General features: G+C 30.2%; 1 protein-coding gene and 2 long non-coding RNA genes across 3 annotated transcripts; 2 read left to right on the top strand and 1 right to left on the bottom strand.

The window, feature by feature from the left end:
• Positions 1-4,575: 4,575 nt before the first annotated feature.
• On the bottom strand, positions 4,576-7,658 carry LOC139905791 (uncharacterized). The gene is made up of 2 exons (XR_011780847.1): positions 5,144-7,658; positions 4,576-5,087 (listed from the first exon to the last, which is right to left on the bottom strand). It is a non-coding gene; the product is annotated as an uncharacterized lncRNA (long non-coding RNA).
• Positions 7,659-7,897: 239 nt separating this feature from the next.
• On the top strand, positions 7,898-22,860 carry LOC121119867 (uncharacterized). Its single transcript, XM_040714680.2, has 6 exons — positions 7,898-8,083; positions 12,899-13,053; positions 16,936-17,038; positions 18,388-18,456; positions 19,293-19,645; positions 22,482-22,860. Exons 1-6 carry the CDS (start codon positions 8,045-8,047, stop codon positions 22,615-22,617), a joined length of 855 nt encoding a protein of 284 aa, XP_040570614.1. The 5' UTR covers positions 7,898-8,044; the 3' UTR covers positions 22,618-22,860.
• Positions 13,576-16,647, top strand: LOC139905643 (uncharacterized). Its single transcript, XR_011780568.1, has 2 exons — positions 13,576-13,653; positions 13,765-16,647. It is a non-coding gene; the product is annotated as an uncharacterized lncRNA (long non-coding RNA).
• Positions 22,861-23,203: the final 343 nt, after the last annotated feature.

Here is a 23,203-nt window from a genome sequence, read left to right as displayed (position 1 = left end):
CTTATCTTGTTAAACATTTTGTCATCAGAAAGGTATTTATCCTATTAAAATATCTTGAAATAACTTTCAGACAAAGATGCAAATTTTTGACACATTTTCATCAACATTATTGTCAAAATCAAGAGTTCCTTGAATTGTATATTGATGTTATTCTTTCACTTGTTGGCACATATAATTCATAAACAAACATGGCAAAAATGCATTGGTTTCCTTGTAAAAATCAAAAAAATTAACAAAGGTAGTAATAATTTTGAGGACAAGTGTATATACATATTTTTCAATGTTTCTGTAATTGGTCAGATGGAGTTTCACTGATTTAGTATGCATAAAAATTATAGAATTACATTTACTCCAGCTGACCTAAGAATGTTCTTTGAAGTCCATATACATATAGTACATATGTTCTTTATGTATATTCTCAGGAAAAAACGGGCGCAAACCTACGCATATTTAGTTTAAGAGAATATTTTCTCCCAATTGTGTTTCTATTGAGCTACATCGTTCCATTTACATATTGAAAAAAAGATGGAAAGAGGGAGTATGTATATTAAAAGATAATGAAAATTAGCGTGAGTGATTGTTTTTTTTATTATATCGTTTCTCTTGGAAGTATATAGAGACGCCTTGTATTACTACAAGACGATGGCAAAACACAACACATAAGCCATATTGAAGGAAAGCGGGATATATGAGGAAAAATAGCTACTTCGACACATATTTTGAGAAGCGTATCGATTATTCGTTATATTGGTTAAGATATCAAATTGATACCAGTACTCTTACAACAGGTAGCATTTAGTATGCCTGCTGGAGATAAAATATGTTATATCTGCAAAGCATATTGAGAGACAACTTTTCATTTTTAGTCTGAATGTGAAGTGAAAGGATTTATCAGATGGGAAATTTATAATACAACTTATTAAAATTTAAAAATTATACATCAACCTAGTCACTTATCTTTTATATACATCGGTCCTTATCAGAATGAAATCAATTTCATTACAACAAAATAATTAACTGTTTTGTACAAATCTAAATCCACGGAAACACCACTACAAGAAAATATAGATTTACTTCTAATTAACTCGTTAAAAACAACGTCATAATTTTTTTTATGACTTCATGTTGATTTAAAATATTTTGTAAAAGCCAAAAATTGTTCAAAATTTTTAAATTATGTCTGTAACTAATTGAAACAGTGTTTGAAAAAGCTGAATGAAAATTAAACTTGTATTTTATTACAAAAAATTGAAAAAAACAACTTAAAAGAATCACAAAAAATCAATAAATATTATAAAGTTAATTTTCTTTTTCCAAAATGTGATATTGATTTCTAATATGTTGGTATACTTGACGTTCAATCATCCAATTTTGAGAAAATGCAATTTAAAGGTAAAAAGATATATTTTAAGGTTATTGTTTAAAAAAGAATAACGTCTTAGTTTTTCAGTTTTTCTACGCCATTGGAATTAATTTGAAGCGTAAATAATTAAGGTTATAGTTAAAAAAGAGTATATAGTTATAAAAGGTCTAGTTAAGCTGGAATATTGATTTTTTTCAATTTTATTCAATAAGAGATTTAAGACAGGATTTCTAAAATTTGGACCACCAAAATAAATACAACTCTACGTATAATAGTATAAATATACCTGCATTATTTAGAATTTAAGAATACGTTATACCGGGTGTGGTGAAAAAAACTATACATTTCGTTTTTACCACATAAATCAAGGTTTTTGTGAATGTGGTAAAATTGTTCAAGTCAAGTACTAAAAATAAACAAAAAATTAGATCTTCCTAAGTGTCTTAGACGCCGAGAAAATGTCATTTGAACAAATTTCGGTGCGTACACTTTTGGACGCTGACAAGAGGAAGTTGAACGAGAAGTTGTTACCGTGGGTTCAAACCAACTACCTGGACATGAAACTGATGTTCCAGCAGGATGGTGCGCCTACACACATCCGAAAAGGTCCAAAAGTGGTTGTAGTACAACTTGCCTTTCTGGCAATAGAAAAAATGGTCCCCCTATGCACCAAATGCCCACCCATTGGACTTTACATTTTGGGTGCATGGTGAGTCCAAGGCCTGCACCATTTGTCACCCAAATATCAACAACCTCAAGGGCACTGTTAAACAGCACTGGGATGCCATGTCTGAGGACTACATCTGGTAAGGTGCAAGGCCTTCCGTGTCTACCTGGAAGCCATCATTGCTGCATGTAGGGGGCTACATCGATGATTAGAGTAGCCAAAACATCATACTAGTTATTTTTAATTTATTGATATACCTAATTACAATTGGTTGCTGAATTACATGTTCATAAAGGTTTAGATTAAAAGTGTTAAGATTTTCTTGCTGCACCTGGTATATGTATATATATATATTTAAAGTCATGCTTCGTGCACCTTTTTTAAAGTAAAGGGGCCAAGAGAGCGTTTTCACCTGACGTCACAATTTGAAAAATAATATATATTCTTTTTGTGGAAATAGGAATTATAAAAGCAAATATAACGTAGTATTTTAAATACAATTTTAATTCTATTGGTACTTGACGTGCTGATCGCGAATCGATAATGAGTTGTTGTTGTTTTTTTTGCAAAAAATCTATTTTTCTAGAAATTACCATTTGAAATGTTGGAATATGTCTACCCTTTTGAAAAAATCCATGATTGATATTAAAGTTCATTTTCTTTTTTGCAAAATATTTTGTTGATTTCAAATATATGTTTATATTTTACGTTCAATGTCTCAATCCTAAGAAAATGCAATATACAGATTACAAAACTAGTGTATTTTAAAAAGAAATAAACTTTCGGGTTTTTAATTGTTTTTACGCCAAAGAAACTAGTTCAAAATATTATTTAAATTGTAAGATATACATGTTGATTTTCTTGATTTTTTTTTAATTCCCAAACACACATAATTTTTATCACTAATAATGAGAGTTTCATTTAGAATAGACCATTTTTTCTAAAAGGTCAAGTTCAGTTGAGTTTTTTCGTATAAAATTTAGTTTTTAAAATTTTTAAATATGCTTACTCTTTTGTAAATAAAACCCTAATTATTTTTGCTTGAAATAACTTCATTTGCTGTAAAAACAATTGATAAATTGAGACGTTATTATTTTAAAAACAAAATTCTGCTAATTTAATGGGTTTTTTAAACCTTAAAATTATAGTTTCTCATTATTAAATGATTGCATATTAAATTTAAACACATATTTGAAATCAATAGAAAATTTAATATATCAATTATTGTTTTTTTTTCATTCTCGAAAGTTGCCTCAAAAGTGTTAAATACTCAAACATTTTTAAATCAAACATTCTCAAAAACCAGATATTATCAGAACAAATTATTTACAAATTTAGCTTGTTGAAAACTACTAAAATTGAATGTGGAATTTAAAATATTTTGGAAAAAGTAAAATTTTGTTCATTTGTGTAATTGAAAATAGTTTTTTTTATAGCCAATCTAAAATTATATTCCTTAAGTGTTTAAATATCAACCCAAATCTTCATTAATGTTTTTTTATTGTATCTCCTTCGGTTTTATGAATTAATTTTATTATACGCTATCTCAGTTTTGTATATTTAATATCATATTGTTAGTAATTCACTGTTTCAATCTAAGTATTTTATTTTAAACGTCCCTCAATGAGTCGACAATATTAACCACTTGTCCATTCATAAATATATGTATAAAAATCTTATGATCTTAAAATAATTCAAGTGTAGTATTCATTATATAAAGGATTATTAATACAATGTATTTCTCACATTCAACCAATACTTTAACTACAACATTGGTTGTATAAATATTAGGAAACCCATTAAAAATATAACTATTCTACCGTTTTGATGAATAAGCAATTTGTGTTGTATAATTTCAAGATGGACGATATATATATGTAAGCATTATTCATCTAAGAATAATAAATATAATAAGTTTTTTATTGGAACTAATTTAAGATACCATATCGCTTCTACTGTATGGTAATGGTAAAGTTCTCAAAAAGTGGAATGTCATGGCTATTCCCCCCATATAGCATGGTCCCTACTACTAGAGTTAAGAGTTAATCAAATATTGTGGTTGTAATATTCACCCTTTCAAATTATACTTCAAAAATGATAATTTTTGAAAAAAAATCATTTGAATATAATTTACTACCATGATAAAAGAATGAAAAAACGTGGAACTTTTTTATCCTATAAATTAAAACTTAATTAGCTAGTAGCAATGTACATAAAAATTCTTTGGTTTTTAAATAATATTTTTCCAATATCTTCAACCTTTAATCTTCAAATTATGCTTTGTAACTTAGTTACTTATTAAAATAGTAGTTTCATTGTCTTTTTTTTATTTTTATTAATACAAACAATGGCTTAGTTAAACCGATTGTGTTCGGTTAAGAAATAAGTTGTATAACAAGAACCATTTACAATAATGAATATTACGCATAACTTTGTTTAAAACCACAAGATTTGCTTGATTTTAAAAGTTTTGCAACTCCAAAAACCACGAAATTTAATGGTTAAATACAGGGTAGGGCACTAAAACGTGGACTTTTGAGATGGATTTAGAAATACATTAATCATTTTATATTTTCAATAATAGGGAAAAAAATAATGTGAACAAAACATGTAAGCAAGGTATTTGCAAAAAAAATAAATAAATCAATCAATATGGCCTTTACACGTCGCCTGAAGGCCATATAGGAGTAAATGACAAACTCCTCTAACAAGTTTTCCCATCCAGCCACTCTGAAGGACTTCAATGAGTTCATTTTTGGGGTAAGGTCCAGTTGGTTTCCCTCTCCAAAGTACCCCATATAGAAAAGTATAGTGCCATCAAATCTGGTAAGAAAAGGGGCCATATCTCTTTTGAAATAGAACCGAGCCGTTTTATCTGCACATCACTTTTGGCGGGCGTCGTCATGAGTCCAAACATAGCAAGATGGTATACCTAAGCACCTTATAGCAAGTCTCCTGGCCGATTTGGTGTCCATCCTTGAAAAAGAACGGATACATCTTCTTTCCATCAGAGACCACAACGTAGAATAACGTAGAAATAATCAATATACCACTTTCCTAGTATTGATAAAATAAAGATAGATTAATTAACAGTCCAGGTTTGGTTTCCTTACCCTGTATATAAGTATATAAACTTAAAATACTTGAAGGAGATTTATCAAATGATTTCATGTCACGTATTGCAAGAAGGGGGTGGGACTTTTTGATATACACATGTGACCTTGAAAATCTTAGAATAATGCAATAGGCAAATATATATATCATATACAATATTGATGTGTCGGCCTTATTTTGGACCACAGTTTAGTACATTTAAGTCTGGTCTAGTCTAGATATACTTTGGAGTTCCTTAAAAGAAGGAAACTCGATTCCTTATGATATCATTGATGTATTTTTCCATAGGATTTCATATTATTCAGTTCTTTTAAGAACCATTCCTTGGGAAAGGTCTTAAAATGGTCTGAATCAAAGAAATTAGGGCAACACAACACTAAAATCATTCTCTAATTAGTATTAAATTATGCCATTACAGATAAAAAATAATAATTAAAACTTCGTCACTCACAGACGTACAACGTGTAAGATATAAATCCTGCACTTCATATTTCCGGCATGTATGATAACCAAATTGCGTAATGATTTGTTTGTGGTGAAATATAAATTTGTTTCACATAGTAACCAAGACAATGCCATGAAGTCAATAAAATATTATTTATATTTTCATACGCAGAACGCAGGACACCCCTGAATATACAATCTGGATATTCAGGGGTGTCCGCAGGATTATATATATATTATTATTATTTGAAAAAAATCCAAAAATTGAATTTTTAGGAATAAAATTCAGAAAAAAAGGAATAGTTGTAAACTATTAGAGAATTCAATCCCACTTTCATATATTTTGCATGGATATGGTTGCAAAGATATGTACAGTTCAATTTTCGTAGGGATCTTATATAAATCAGTAGATAGTATACAAAGTTCAATAGGGTCATCATACCAACATAAAGTCCCTAATTGGCTCCATTGTCCTGCTATGCAAAAGTTTAAATCGGTCTCGAGTTTCCAGGGCCTGAATTTGGTTCAGTGCCAAGTCGAGACCACTGTTGAGGCCAAAGGAAGATAAATTAATTGATATATAGTTTCAATCCTTCTATCTGTTGTTCAGTTTTAATTTTGTGAATAAATCTTAAAAAATGACTGTTTTATTTTAATTAAAAGTAGATTGATCAAAAGTGCCAGAGTTCATTGTTATACCTATATATAGTGGCACCATTGCAAACAGTGACGTAACTGACCATTTTCTCAATCTGAGAGATGTTCATCATAAGTTTGTTAAATGTATATTATATCCGTTTTCACATAGTTTTTCTCTCCATACGTCATAATACGCAGAAAAAAGTCAATGAATGTTGCTCCTACGCAATAAATCTAAACACTAATGATTTCAGGAAAAAACTACTTATAACGATTTGCATCATAAATTTTATCCTGGTCTGTATTCGTGTCTTACAAATACGTTGATTTTTCAACCAACTTTTCTATCTTCTGGGTGGTGTCATTGTAAAATTGACGTAACTATCACTTTTATCAATTTTGCTCTGTAGTTTTTGGAGACCTTGGCAGGAGTGTCACTTTGCGTTCCTGGAATCAATCTAAAAACTTACCGGTTAAAAACATGTTCTGTATTGCTTAGAAGTCAGTTATCAGTTACGTCACATTAGACTGACCCCACGATATATAAGCTATGGTTTATAGCAACTTTCCCCCGCCTCCTATCGTCCTTATATATGTCAGTAGGACAAAGTGGATACAGAAATATGTAAAAAAAAAACATGTTTTAAATGCGCAGCCCTCGAAGATGAAATCCGCGTCCTTGAACCAAATATCGTCGGTATATAAATTATTTTCTAAATCCCCCTCAATATAAATACAAAACACATTCTTTCAGTCTGAATTCGTCAAAATGTAAGAAATATACACGGAGCTGCCAGAGATTCAGTTGACAGAGGAGGAACGGAGATTCACTGAGTTATATGTAATTATGTTATTAATAATTAAGAACACATAAGTAACTGTGGCATCCAAATACTACATGGCTGACAATGCGTTACATCAAAAAAAAAAAAAAAAAAAAAAAAACAAGTAGAAACTAAAGGATTGGAAGAGCCATCAGAACACAATTTCAAGGTCGCTGATGTCACAGGTATACTCCAGGAAGGTGAGGGTTGCAGAGTTCATCGAGAAGGTGTGCACCAACATTAACCGGTCTCCGATGAGGTCTTTCCTCTCAATTGGAAAGGAACTTTCAAGTCAGTGAGAAGACAGTTAGACTATGTGTTAACGAGGATTTGAAATGCCATTCTTCATTTCATTTTGTTCATCACCTTGTGACCAAGGGCAAGTGACCCCAAAGCAGCCCTGATCCTAATCTGATGGACTACTTTTGTCGAGTGCAACCTTTAAGCACATACTAATAGACGCCCTCAAACAACTAAGGTGGCTGCTTTTAAAGAGCACTTCGCATATATGCCCCCTCGTCATCAAGTCCTGCTTTCATTTCAGAGGTGGTGATCGAGGCTGGGTGTAATTATATCGAGAAAGCCTCAAGAAAATAAGATTTACAATGATTTTGTTTTTATTTGAAATAAAAGTATTAAAAATTACGTATTTATGTTTTTTTTGTGTTTTTTTTTGTAAAAATACGAAAGAGGGCATTGATTTTATCTTCGATTCTATTGTAAATGTGTTTAAGTATGTATTTTTAATAAATAAAGTGAATTATATATTTCGCGCGAGCAAATAAAGACGCTTCTCTCTTGCAATAGGTACATACTCGTACGTTTCAAGCCATCCTTTACCAATAACAAAGTATAGGTATATATATCACAACAATTTACAACGCCGCTAAAAGCTACACACTTATGATTATGTAATAATTGCCTTGTCTTATTTCAAACAACATTTTAATCAAAATGTATGTTAGTTACAAGAATGAGAACTAAGAGGCAATCATGATCAAGGGCACAATTTTCTTCGTCTGTTTCATTGCGGTAAAGATCCCTATTTCTTTTCTTTTTCAAAAATGCAATTTTTTATTTATTTAATTCATTTTTTTATATTAAAATTAAATAGTTGATTCGTTTATTTTAAATTAATGATGATTACTTTATCATTTATCGTTACAAGTTGAATATCATAAATTGTGTTGTAAAAAAGGCATGGATTGTGTCTACTTCTGTTGTGTTTAGTGTTAAGGCCGGTATCCTGGGATTGAGTGAGAATCATCTTATAGAGACATCCCCATTTAAATTAGTATACGTTTAAAAAAAATCCTTACAAAAATTATTATGTTTTGAAGTCGTGTCAAAAGTAAGGAATATTTTTAACCTATAGAATTCTGAAGTTCTAGAAATGCTTAAATAACAAATGAGGATGTATACTTTATATACAGGAAAATGTCCAGTGAGATCCGTCGTCCTTCCGGGCCACTAGCTAGAACACTTTACGTGAGCTAACCTAATTTATAATAGGATTATTGAATCACAGTTAGGCTGCGTATTTGGGAGACCATTGTCTCGGAATCTTCCGGATAATGCACCCTAAGACTTTCATTAGAGAGTACCCTAGGGGTAAACTGAGCAGTAATTTTATCTTATAAAGCTGTTATCCTTTTTTTTTATTCTTGTGGTGAGAATGGCTGAGCACAAAGTGTAATCACAAATGTTTGAGTTCATGAACGACGTAGAGTAACACTGAGATTTGTTTGGGAGTGATAAGTAGAAATGTTGAAAATATGAACTACCTATATGCTCAAAAATGACATGGTAGCTCTGACAATTTTGAAAATGTTTGGGGGAAGAACAGCTAAGCTGTCATGACAATTTATTAGTTTAGCTGTCTTCACATTTTATTAAATTATCTGTCAGCAGCTATAGGAGGGCTCGGAAGGAAATACACCCCAATCATAATCCGTAATTGGTAAATGTATCTACCAGAATTTCTCCGGCATCAATATTTCATTCTACTCCGAGCCCAAGAAGGACTTACTCTTAAAAAATTCCAAACAAATTCTTCTTCTTTTATGGGCAGGTCACTTGATACTAATACGTTCCCTTCTCTCTCAAGAAGTAAAAAGATAATGTTAACAGCTTAGGAAAATAAACAACAATATTCAAGCTGCGACAAAAAAATTATCGGCCTTATTAAATGTCAAACTTATTATGACTCTAGTAATAAGTTTTAGCTCCCATTGGACTCCTAAGTAGAATTGAGGATCGGTATCGTCGTAATTATTGCCTTGTTAAATACGGAGGGGAATTTATCTTTATGTCCTTACTCTCATAGTACATACAAGTAATCTATTAAAACGTCATGACAGCTAGGCTGCACTCCTACCAAATGTTCTACAAATTGTCAGGGTTACAATGTTCATTTTCAATATCTTTTATTTTTACAAAGCTAAAATGTTTACGATTTACAACTTTACTCAGGGACATGTGCAGGGGGTGGGATGGAGTGGTCAAATATCCAAATTTCCCAAAAATTTAATTCTTAAAACAAAATCCAAAAAATTTATTATTGGAAATTTTCTTCTAAAAAAATCATTTTTGAAATTATTCAACAAATTCAAAAAATTTCTAGTTTTTGGTGTAAGATTTAAATTTTTCGGAAATTTAAAAAAAAGTATAATTACTTTTTAAATCTAATTTTTTTTTTTTTTTTATTTTTTGTGAACACCATTGTAATTTTGAGAATTTTATACAACTACAGATTTTTGAGAATAATTTTTTTTTAAATTCGTTTTTTTGTGAATAGCTGTAGTTTTTTCAAATTTTTATATGTGAAAACTTAAAATTTAATTTTTTGTTACTACCTGTAAATTTTTGAAATTTTTTTCCAATAAATTTAATTATTTGTGAACACTTATAGTTTTGAGATATTTTTTTTCAGTAAATATGGATTTTTAAAATTTTTTGTGAATGGTAATGTATTTTTGAATTTTCTTATGAATAGCTATAAATTTTTGAAATTTAAAAAAAAATTCCAAATACTATCATCTCCCCTCCAAAAAAAAAAAAATAATAATAAAACCTCTGCAACTGATATTCATTGCATCCCATTGAAGACTTACTTTAATGTATTAGTGCCTTACTATGCCAAACTGTCGATCGAAATCCCTTTGTCGTTTCTATGTTGTATTTATTTCTCCATGGTAGAAATTTATACTTATTCGACTCATATCTAACTACGTTTAATATGTATAATGTTGTATGTCTTTGGAGAATATAAACCTTCCCTCTAGTATAAACTTCATAACTTTTAAAAATAAATAAATTACGCATATCATTTACATAGCGCTTATAATTGTCATAAAAGTTTAAATATCAAATTATACAGTTCGAGGAAATATACGCATTGTTCCACTAATAAAATTAAACACTTTATATCAGAAATGATCTCAATAAGGTTTAGGACCCTTGATAAAGACGACACTCACTCTAGATGGAGATAAAAAATTGCAAAATCCACTAAAGCCCAGAATGAAACACGTATGAAGGGAGAAAATGTGGGTAAACATTTTACCCAGTACCTAATCCTCTTTGTACTAAAGTTCTTATTAATAATAGGTGAAGAGAATAGTTCTGATCGTTTTTTTGCGTAATTTTGACAATAAAATTAACAGAGTTCGGATTATCTGATTTAGATGGTTCCAAACGGTTTTCTGGCTAATCTTCCGTTCCTGACCAATTGAATAAGTGTTCACATGCCGGCCTAACTCGACGCTTTCCATTACATATTTTATCGACATTTTTGAAGTCCTTATTACTAGAGTAGAATCGTTGGAACCACCGCTTTGCCGTTGCATTTGATACTATATTGTGTCCATAAACAACATACTTTTTTGCCTTTTTGAAACAAATTTTTCTTAAAATTCTTTCATTTTGGAATCCTGTAACACACAACTGGCTTTACCAAACACAAAACTGAACTTTTTTAAGTGTACGCTTAACCTTTAAGTATACTAGATGCTTTTTTGATGTAGTGTATTGATCTTGAGATTTAGCTCACTTAAGACATCCAGCAAAAACGCTCAGAACTTTTTACTTAAACTGATACTAGCTTTAATGAAGGGCTGAAAGAAATCAAAATCCCATGTTATTTAAACGAGATCAGGGTAGGTTTGGACCTTTACATCTAAATATTTGAGTAAATTTGGGTGCCTGAACATTCGGGTCTAGATCTGAATCCAAAATTAGACGGATCCTTGTATCGAATTTTAGTAGAATTTTACCAAATTTTGAACTTAAAAAAAATGATCTGGATTAAAGTTACATTTTTACTGATTACTGATGCCGTAACAATGTCAATGTTGCTTTCAGATTACAATTATAAAAAGAGCGTGAAATCCAATGTCATTAATTATCAGTTATTATTTGAATTATTGTTATAATAGCATAAGAATAACCAACTGCAATGCAATTGTTAATGTAGATGTCGCTCCAAGTAGTAATCTAGATAGACATAGTACTTTGCATCTATAAATAATCTTTTTTTTTCCTCCTTGGTTTAAATATAAAGAAATATTATAAGCGTTTTAAGGGACAAAAAATCCCTTGGATTTTTTAAAAGATCCGTACAAGTTCGAGTACCCGAAGCCTATTCAGATCTTGGGTATCATATAATGCAAATTTACCCAAGTACTTTGGATTTGGATCAAAGACCTATCTTATCTTTATTTATCATAACCATAAGTTCTCAAAGATCCAGAAATTCCTCGAATCTTTTGAAGATAAAAAAAAAGTTCCAAAGCAAGTTAGGTTTTTGAAAATTTTCGGATAGTTCAAGCTTACTTATATTGTATCCGGGTACTTCGGATCTAGATCAAAGTCCAGTCTCATATATTGATCAATCTCTATATAAGGAACCCCTGATATTAAATGCACTAATCAATTCTGTTACCTTCCTACTAACATAGGCATAATTATCATAATAAATGCAGGCAGAGTAAAAAATACAATAGGGTGTTAGCGTTGTTTACTTATACTAGTTTATAAACAAAGTTGCTGTAGCAAAATAATACAACTCCCTGAAATATAAGGTGTGTCACTCACAGGACATCAGCAGGATTATAATTTGAAAAAAAAAAAAAAAAAAAAAATCAAAAATTCTAATAATTTTGAAAAAATATAAAATGTTTCTTATAAAAAACTTGCAAAATTAAATTTCAAATATTAAACTTAAAATTAAAAAAAAATTCAAAATCCACAATAATTCACAAACAATTAATGTGTGGAAAAAACATTTTTAAGTATTAAATTTTGCGAAAAAAATCTCAAAAATCAAATTTTACATATTAAATTTTTGGAACAACATTTCAAAAATTCATTATTATTTTTTTTTTTAAATAAATAAAAAATCGACCGATAATAACAAAAAATTGAATTTTTGAAAAAAAAAAATTCAAATATTAAATTTAGCAAAAAAAATGTCAAAAATACACAGCTGTTCAAAAAAAAAAAATACAAAATCCTTAGTCATTTACAGAAAATTAAATTTTATTAAACTTAAAATATAAATTTAAATACAAATTCAATTATTAAATATTTTGAAATATTTCCTTAATTTGATTAGGGCTACAGCCCTTCCAGCCATTTGCTGCAGACTCTTCTATACAGGGTGCTGTTATAGTTTTATGTTGCGTTCAAAAGTTATAAATTGTCACACCACCTTGCGGATAATATTTATATTTTAGTTTACTCATGTTTTATCTTTTATTTTTGAAATATTTATATAATATTCCTATTTTGTTAATAACATTATCAAAGTCTATTAGATATAAATGTTTTAAAATATATATTTGACAGCTATGTGTTTTACTGGATGCGCGTCAAAACTTTAGTCATTTACGTTCTACTTATACATTAATACCAATACATGGTTTTCATGAACTACCACGAACCTCAAACGAAGCATTTAAGCAGGATTATGTAAAAGTTGGAAGTTGTGGGGATGGCTCAGGGTAAGTTTGTTTTAGTTGATAATTATTCAGGAATCAAACTGATTTGATTGCTTCTACACTTAAAATTTTTCGTGAGTTTATTAACTGTTTCAACTTACATTTATAGAGTTTTTTCTGTTATCTATAGCCCTCAAAACAGATTAATAGACTTGATTCAATTTTGGTAAATCATTAGTGACATTCAATGCAGGGTGGATCATTGAAATCTGAATACTTACTCATTCAATAATTACTGAAGGTTGTGTGATCAAAATAAATTAATATTTCGATCTATTAAATCATACAAAATTATTTACTAAACACAACAAACCTAATCTCTCTAGCTTAACAGTACGTACTAGTCAAAAAAAATAAATTTCCACATGCCCACTCCAAGTAGTTGGGGGTCTTCAGAACCATTGTCTACGCCATCAGTAAGTCTGAAACGTTGGAGAGGAAGAATGCCTCCGTAAAAAAGGCCAGACTTGACCCGGAGGAGTTAAAGAAAACATCCCAGGCGAATAGCCTCAGTCCATGAGGCCCATACGGGATATATTGGGCTCTCACACCAGACTGTCCAGAGATCTATTTAAAAATTGGGTGGAACTACCTTTGTGAGGGGTGAGATGAAAAAAATATGTTCCCTCTATCGGAAGAATAATTTGAATTAGTCTTTTGAACTCTTTTTAACACTTTTGTCCCCCTAGGGGGACAAAAGTGAACGGCCTGCAGTTTCCGGCATCCAAACTCTAAGACCCTCAAATCCAATGGTTGCCAGCACTACGATGCCATGACAGATGCCAGGCCTTCCGCGGCTACCTGAAGGTCATCATTGCTGCTAAGGGCGCAACATTATTTATTAAGAGAGCTCAAATACACATCTATTTATTGTATAAATTTTGTTCAAATTAGATTGTCAATTAATAAATTATATCATGATAAAGTTTAAAACTAAACATGTTCAGATTTTAATGGACCACTCGGTAAATCACCATTGAACTCCCTCTCATTATTTAAATAAGTAAGATCGCACACACTCGATTTTGAATTAAATAAACAAGCTGCTGTTTTTGCTCAATTGAGTACACATTTGTGAAATTTTTCTGGAGTTTTTGACATTTGTGGACTATTGACAAAAAAACAAACTCGAATGATTTTTGTCAAAATTGAGTGGATATTTGTATTTTTTAGCGAATATTCAACAAATTATTTTTGTTAATTCTCCAGAGGTGCTGAGAATTGCACCTAAAGTACCAAAAATTGACTGTTACGGTCAAACATTGGATATTTAAATATTTTATTTGAATGACCCTTAAAAAAAAGTTAAAAAATTATACCCAATTTGACCCAAATAGGTAAAAAATAAATTGGGACCTTCTCCTTTTCTTGATCTTTGTACAGGATACTTTTTATGTTGATTTATCACAATTTCAATGAGAAAAATGGGGATTTTTTCATTTAGCTGTTAAATACAATTATTCAGCACTTGGGCTCGTTTGAAATATCTGATTATCTACAAAATATTGGTCTTAAGCGGTACATTAACCTTTAACTTAAATTTGAGGTTTTATGTTTGATAAATGATATCAGTTTGCCTAAATGTGTATTTGTTGGTCTTTTTGGGCAAGGGTTCACGCCAAAATATATAAAGATAGACAGATCCATCATAAAATAAAATATATTGTAATACACAACAAAAATACTGATTTTATTTCGTCTCAAGTTGCAAAGTGTCATAAGACAATTATTTTGAAATGATTTTGGATAAATAAAAAAAAATTTTTTTTATTCATTTTATTGCCTGTAAACTTTAACTACTTTAAAAAGGTTTTTTGACGACCTAATTATACATCAAATGGCATAAAGTTTTGTTTCTTTTCCAAAAAATATGTATAATGGAATATTTTTAACAAATTCATTGGTAATATAAGGACATCAAAATATTTACTACAAAAAGATGTTTCCTGTTCTTTGCTACAAGTTCTTGTTGGTCCCTTTTATTGCCTCTTATAAACACACCTCTTAATATAAATTATGATCATAATCCTTTTTATAGTTATGAAACAAAAATCTTGAGGCTATTGTAATTATATATTGATCAGAATCATTCAATTAAATAATAGTTGAGGTATTAATATTAATAACAGTTCATTTGTAAATAAATTTATACGGTTAACAAATTACCCTTTAGTCAATTATATTTTGTATCTAAACTCAACGGTATTTTTCTTTAAAAAAAAAAAAAAAGATAATATTACTGTAAACACACATACCGAATTGTTTACAATGTCAAGTAATTATATATGTCTTCACATAAAGTAACTACATATGTTATTATTTTTCATCCCAAACAGTTCAAAATAGTTTTAACCCAATACGTGGTGATGAAAATCCGAGCTATTTTTTATCTCCCCCGGCTTATCGCAATTGATAATATGAAGAATGTTTTTTTCAGTTATTATCATTATTTTTTAACTCCTGAGTAGCGAACTTCCTTGTCCAAAACATTCAGTTACATTCAAAACTTGATTAACAAATGTGTGTGTGCTCATAAAAGACAGAGAGTGAGTAGTGACCTTGAGGAATTTTTGGAGAGTTATAATTGTAAGGACTTTTTGGACTACGATTAGAATTGAGGCAATACATTTGTAACTTTGAAGTTTATAATGAAGACATTCGCTTATTTTATTTTTCAATGAACCATTGATAATATACTTAGAAAATGCATGTATCCAGTTTTTAAGCCAAAAATTATCAAACTACTCAAATCGATTATTTCAAATCTCATTTATCAAATAAATATACAGGAGAGCCAGAATTAAACTTAAATAACTTGGATGCTAAATTGTGACATCTGGTAATTCTTTTTTTTCAGTTTGTCTAAAGTAAATAAAATAGAGAACTCTTTTTTTTTTTTTTTATTCACCTCAAGTTTCGTTCAAATATCTTGAAAATTGATTCACAAGAATAAAATCCTAAAATTACTGCCACTCTCCAACAAGATCCAAATTTTCTACAACAAGAATACCTTCACAGTCGACAAGCTTCACAACAGTAGGAAGGACTGCTATAATGTCAAGAGTCGAGAAGAGTTCAGAGTCTTTGGGATCGTCTACAGTGACGGAAAGAGGATGCCCGCCCATTGTTTGAAATAAGGACATCCTGTCCACGTGGAGGCCTACTATAAGATGCTGAATGCCAATTACCCCAAGGATGATTATTTTAGGCAGTAGGATGGAGCTTCTTTACCACTCAGCGAAGAAGAAACATGTCTTTCTCAAGTCCAAATTTGCCAATATCTGGGCCTCGGACATCTGGCCCTACCATCACATGACCTCAACCCTCTGGACGTCTTTTGTTGGTGCACCGTGGAGAACAAGTCCAACAGCTCCTATCACAACTACAATGACTCCCTCAGCTCAGTCATCAGAGAGACATTGAAGATCAGTCCATGGAGGAGATTGCCTAATACTTGCTCCTAATTTTGGCGACGTGTCAAGGCTGTCATTGCATCTTAAGGGAAATATTTTGAATGTCTCAAATAGTAGTGGTACTCAATGTACTCATTTTCAAATCAAAAGTCTAATTAATAATAAAGTTATGGGTGGGAAATCATTCCTTGAATTTATTTAAGTTTATTTCTGGTCACCTTGCACGTCACATACAATATAATACGTATTGGGTTATAGGTAAAAATGTTCGTCAATTCAATCGGCGGATTTTTTTTATCATTTCAATTAAGAATATTCTACCGTATATGTAATTAAATATAACTTTTTTATGTTATGTTATATATGTACTATACCGTTATGTGATATACATTTTACAAGCCATTTTGCAGAATCGAATATATAAATGCATTTAAACAAAACGATAATTATTTTAATATTTTCACTTTTCTAGTTTCCTAGGTGAACGATTCATCCGTGATTTAAATGATCCTGATATTATTCTCATTTATGACGTCAATGGGTTCATCAGTGGTATACAAAATGTAGTTCCTTCAGTAAGACATACTATATTTTTAACATTCTGGCTTCTAAAATCAGTACTTTTAACTAATAACATATTAATAATTAATATACAGAGTGTTAAAATCAAATATGTGGATTTTCAAAAGTATATAAATTGTCACTCAGACCACATTTTTAATCAGATTTACCTAAAAATCGCTTCAATTGCACATATAAATGTTGAAAAAGAGCCATTTGATGTATTTGCTTTCAGCAATAATCATGGCCTAGGTCTGGTCTCGGAAGGAAGATCAGGTCTTGACAAGGTGGTTCATTGGCATGGAAGTCACTTTTTTCTGCCAAAAAAAAATGAAAAAAATACACAATCATACAGCTGCTTCATAACAAAATTACCACAGGATGCAAGGGCCGATTTGATTTTAACACCCTGTACAACTACAAGTTTTAACTTGTATCAGCAGATTTTACAAGTTGAAACAAAGAAATGAGATTAACTTTTTTTTTTATGAAGAATTTGCAGTACATGTTTTTTGTGAGGATAATTCAGTAATGGAATAATCCTTGGATAGTTGATATATTAATGATGTAACTTTTGACACTTTTTGATGGAAACTTCTAATTATTTTTTTAAAAAACACGTAGTTCATTAGATAATCCAAAGGACTAAAGTTCTATTACTACTAAATACTCAAAAATAAGTCATTTAAAAAAAATCAAAATCACATCATTTTATCAATAAATAGTTGATAATTAAAATTAACCTATTAACGCCAATCGTGATCATATGAACAATGAAAAATTATATAAAAATCGGTCTAGAAAAAAAACATTTAAGACCGAACCGAAAAAAAACTCGGTCCTGGACCGAGTGTCAATACTAATATATATACAAAAGATAATATTAATAAAGTCCAGGAAGGCACTTACGTACTAATGCATAAAATACATTGTAATTTAAATTAATGCCCCGGAGTTAATATCTAATATATATCACATCTAATATAACCATAAATTCAGAACAAATTCATTAAAATGAAATAAAATCTGCAAATTAAAGTCAATAAATAAAAGTAAAATGATAAAATAAGATGCTATGCCATGCTATTCCTAAAATTCTTGAGTCTTCTGTTTAAAACTCTTCCCTTGTTGGAGGCCATAGATTGAATAAACTTGATTACTTCTGAAGGATAGGAATATGTATCCATTCCTATGTTTTGGAATTTTCAACAATTAGGCCACATATCTTGCAGGGGCAGCCAAAATTATGCCTCTCTATTTTTCCGCAACAATCGGGTCATATGAATTTTTTTTACAAAAAATTTAAAATTATGAAGCTTTTTTTCTTTAGTGATTATGAGCATTTTGTCTTTTATTAATCTAGAAATTGTCGAGGAATGAATTTATAAACATGGAGTTGAATCCTTATTATCAAATGGATAATGCTATTAACGTAAGTATTCCGTCAATTGAAATCCGTGGTTTTCAAAATGTGGGTTTGCAAGCCCCCAGCTCTACCCTCGGATTATAAATGAATAGATTTTACTTGTGCTGGACTGGCTGGACTTTCAGATTCCTAGGCTAAATATTAACAAAAGTTTATTTAAAAAAATATGTGTTTTCTTCGTTAGGAGATTTTTGGATCTTGTGTTATTTTAGAAATAAAATTGAGATATTATTTCGATTATGTAGACCTTATATTATGATGGCCTATGTATTTGTATTTTGAGCATTAAAGAAATTCACTTATTACAAATACTTACTTTTTGTAAAGTAATAATTAGTGAAGTCCTGAATTTTGCTGTTTGAGTTTGTTCGAGTTGTACAACAGCCCTTTACCTAGTGTAACCTCCAGGGAAAATATAAATTCTTAATTTGATAGCAAAAGGAAGTTCGTTCATGAATGTTTTTTTTAGCTATAATGTGCTCGAAAAGAAAAATGGGGAATCCCAAAGTATAATGTTTTACTTGTAAATACTCGTATTTTAGGTACACGAGCCGAATTTTTCTTGTCTTTTTTTTTCTTTTTTACAATTCAACTTGTTGCTCCTATCTAGTATTAATAGTTAATATTAGAACCCCTAAGGGCTCTTTAGGACGTCACTCCCACCTTTTTTCATGCTTTTTTTTAGTTAACGGTGCTCATGTCAACAATAGGTTTATAGAAATTTTCTAAAAAATGCTCACACCCCTAACCACTTTGAAAACCACCGGTTTAACTAAAAGATATCAATACTCAAAACTACAATTGTGTCCTAAACTATTTTTATTTATTCATGTATATGCTAGGGCCATGTGACAACAGCTTATTTCATTGATCCAGACAGAATATGTACTGACGGAAGATCTCAAATAGAATTTGATAGTCAAGGAACAGGCTATACTCTAATTTTTCAAAAAGGGTTGGATCTGAGACAAAAAAAGAGTTTTGTTGAAATTCCATTGATTGAAAATGAGATACAGAATAGTTCAAATGAATGGTTCGAACATGGTTGTTGGTTTAACATGGGAAAACACTATGCAGAGTTCAATCACAAGAGAGACCAAAGTTGTGACATGTTATTTCCGGGATTCATTACTTATCACAATTCCATGCTGCATGGCTTTGCTTGGATGCACTATGGAAAATTGAATGGAAGTCGGTAAGGATATAAATTATTCATAGCATAGACGCACCGGAAAGACGTCAGGGATCTTACGTAAGTTCCTGGCGTTGGTCTTAAAATGGTGTCAGCCTCATTTTGAAAGGGGAGGAAGGAAAAAAGACGAACAAATATTTTTTTGTTTTTGATTTTATCAACAATAAAACTGATTCATATACAACTAGGGGCGTCCGCGTAGGGTGGGCTGGAGGGGTTGTAGTTCCCCACCCATTAAGAAATTTTTCTTTTTTACAAGATTTTTTTTTCCATAAATTCAAATATTTGCAATATTTTTTCCAAAAAATAAAATATTTTCTTTTTTTTCAAAAAACATTAAATATTTGCAATTTTTTTCCCCAAACCAGTAATGTTTTACAAAAAATTAAATATTAACAATTTTTTTGGGGTATCTGTAGATTTAAAAAAAAAAAATTTTAATTTTTTTACAAAAAATTTACTGTTTTATAAATAGCTATGAACTTTTCAGAAAAAAATATATGTTTTATTTTTTGAAATAGCTAAAGGTTTTTGAATTTTTTGTTTCAAAAAATTAAAAAAAAACCCTAATATAATACTGCAGATATCCTTGTCAACTGATTTGTTATTTTTGTAATTTGAACATATTTATAGTATTGCCGGGCTTAAAATAGGTTGTGACGTGCCTTATACTAGAGCTCCGGTACATGGATTCCCCATAAGAAGGGAACAACAAAGAAATTTACATCAAAATTGTAAAACATAATTCAAATCATTGTGGAAAAAATCACTTATTTGTGTTATTCTGTCTTCAAATATTGCAATGTGAATAGAAACTTATGTTTGACTTTCACCACGCTTTTAATATAGTGGTTCCGTGTTTTGTCAAAATCAGCTTTTCTTGCACAGTAGTGGGTACGAATTACATGATGGTCTGACCTTGTATTTCCATTAACCTTGAAATATTGGATAAAAACTATTTTCCTTTACATTTACAATAGTACGGTCAATTTATCATGGTCTTTACTTATGCGGATATCATTTGAATAATTAATTCTTTTTCTATGAATTAATGTATAATTGTATCAAAGTTCAAACCCTACTCAGTGAGGATAAATTTGAGATATCTGAACCCTCAGTACAAAGGGGTCGTTTGCAAAAAGTGTTTGAATTTCCCTGGCATAGTTTTTTAAACTTTCTTATTTAATATAATTACACATAACATTAGGCATTTTGTTTGAAAGAGCAGGGTACTAAATAAGTTTTTGCAAGTTAATTTTTCCAATCTATATTACTGACCAGTGACCCACCAGCGACCAAATGTATTTTCAAGTGGGGAGGGGCGAAATTTTAGCATAATTTTGTCCTCAGGATATTTATAATGGGGAGTGGCTTTGGGGCTTTTTTGACAATTTTTATTTTGCAAAATTTTACAAAGAATTTTTTTCGAAAAGACTAAACTTTTTTTTTCGAAATTTGAAAGAATTTTAGTTTCTTTAAAAGAAATGAAATTTGATTTTTTTTTCTTCTCCTTAATTAAGACATTTAAAATTTGTTGCCGATTTATTCATGATGCAATTATGCCGCAAGTACCGATTCCAGTACAAATCTATTATAGTAATACCATGTTAAATGTCTGAGTAACCCGATCATGGATTGTGTAAGAAGCTAATGCCAAATCATATTATTTGCAATGACAAGCACATACCCTTATTTCATTATGTTAACCCCTTAACGGATGTATCACAGTTTTATAAAATAAAACTTTAATTTTTATAAAATAACCACGCCTTATATAACTTAATATCAATATGGTAACCCTGATACTTAATAGACAGCAAATCAGCCATTTGATTTTTTTGGAAAAGGAATGAGTCATCAATTTGTTGCGATAGAAGAATCATGAAGAATTGGAAGAACCATAGGATCAATCTTCTGGGAAGGTTACATCTTTAAAAACCATGAATCCGTTACCCGTCGAAGTCATCATGATCATGGATTTGTCAACAATAAAACAGTCTCTAAAGTTTATGAACTTTGTTTTTAATTCATTATTTACTAACTGGTTATTTTACGGATCACTCGAATTCTAGTCTAAGCTTGCTGAAATTATCCTTTATTTCATTACCTAATTTTTACTTTTAACCAATTAAGACTAGAGTTGTATCGGTACTTATTTATTCGGTCCGGTCCAGTCTTTGGACCGGTCATTAGAACTGCCAGTCATGGATTTTTTCCTAAAAATGTCGATGGTTTATTAAACCAAATAAGATATAGGAGATATGTGTATAGAGCATTGCACATATCTTGCAAAAATATTCCTGTTTTCAATATAATGCAATACGATACGATCATATTTTATGTTTAGAATTTGTTGTATAATTTATTCAGTATGTAACGGAATAATTAAAAAAATAAAACAACAACTTCAATGACGTAATGAGTGATGGATTGTACCTTTTAGAAGAACCATCAAGTGGAACTGGACTGGACCAGGGTCCCGAGTCCAGTATATGGACTAACACAACATTAATTTAGACAAAAGTATATATTTTTCTACATCGCTATGAAAACCGGTTTTAATATTAAATATCTTTGTAAATATTTTGTTTATTTGAACTTTTTTTTTTGCAATCAATGCTCATGATGTTCTGAGGAATACTTTATTTTTGAGATACTAAATACTTTTAATATAAATATTTGTAGGTATATTCAAAGGAGCAAGTGCATATATACCGTGTAAAATCCGTTAAGGGGTTAAAGTGGAAGTGCTAATACAATTTCTCACAATGCCTCTCTAAAACCGGGCACTGATCGTTATATTGCACAAAACTATTTATATATCAATTTTTTCTTATAGTTATGAACATCCACATAAGTTTATGTTAAGCCATATAGTTAAAAAAGGACCCCGCTGTCTCTATAAAGGCGAGAAGACTCTTGGAATATCAGCCATGCACATTTATTTTAAATCGCATAAGCTCATGTGCCAATAAACTCAGTATGACGAGTCAAAATTTCATTCGCAATCTATGAATTACATATTATTCTGTTATTATTTAAAAGATTTTATAATAGGAAATCAATCTTCCTTCAGTTTGAATCATTTGCACCACTTATTTCATTGATGAAATAGAGGAAAAACAACTCATGAATGTCATCGTCGGCTTTTTGATCCATAGCTTTGTATTATTGTAGATTTGATCAATAAATAAATATAGAAAAAACTATGTAAAAAATGTTGTTCTTATTACACTTTTAGTCAAAAATGACGTCGCCAAATATTTTTAATATAAATAGATAAAGGCATTTGTATTTTTTCTTTATTGTATATTTATGTAATTTTCGGCTGGATGAGTTTAATTTGAGATAAAAAGATTTATATGTATACAGTCTGCTAAGTAAAATCGTGGACTTGACTTTAAATCAATTTGGATTACTTTAGGGTGTATATTTAAAAAAAACTAAGTTGTTGTATTAAAATTAAGAAAATAGAGATCACGGAGAACGTGGACACCATGATTTCCGGAAGTTTGGCCAAGTCGATGAGGCGGCATACCAAGGCTCTTAATGTCAGTGATT

The sequence above is a fragment of the Lepeophtheirus salmonis genome, chromosome 6 (genome assembly GCF_016086655.4).
Source record: "Lepeophtheirus salmonis chromosome 6, UVic_Lsal_1.4, whole genome shotgun sequence".
In the NCBI taxonomy this organism is placed as follows: domain Eukaryota; kingdom Metazoa; phylum Arthropoda; class Copepoda; order Siphonostomatoida; family Caligidae; genus Lepeophtheirus; species Lepeophtheirus salmonis.
The sequence above is the reverse complement of the archived record's forward strand: the minus strand, read 5'-3'. Positions and strand labels throughout refer to the sequence as shown.

Coding starts and splice junctions, on each gene's coding strand:
- LOC121119867 (XM_040714680.2), top strand. CDS start 8,045: ATGATCAAGGGCACAATTTTCTTCGTCTGTTTCATTGCG. Junction 13,054..16,935: donor AGTTGTGGGGATGGCTCAGG/GTAAGTTTGTTT, acceptor TCACTTTTCTAG/TTTCCTAGGTGAACGATTCA. Junction 19,646..22,481: donor GGAAAATTGAATGGAAGTCG/GTAAGGATATAA, acceptor TTTTTCTTATAG/TTATGAACATCCACATAAGT.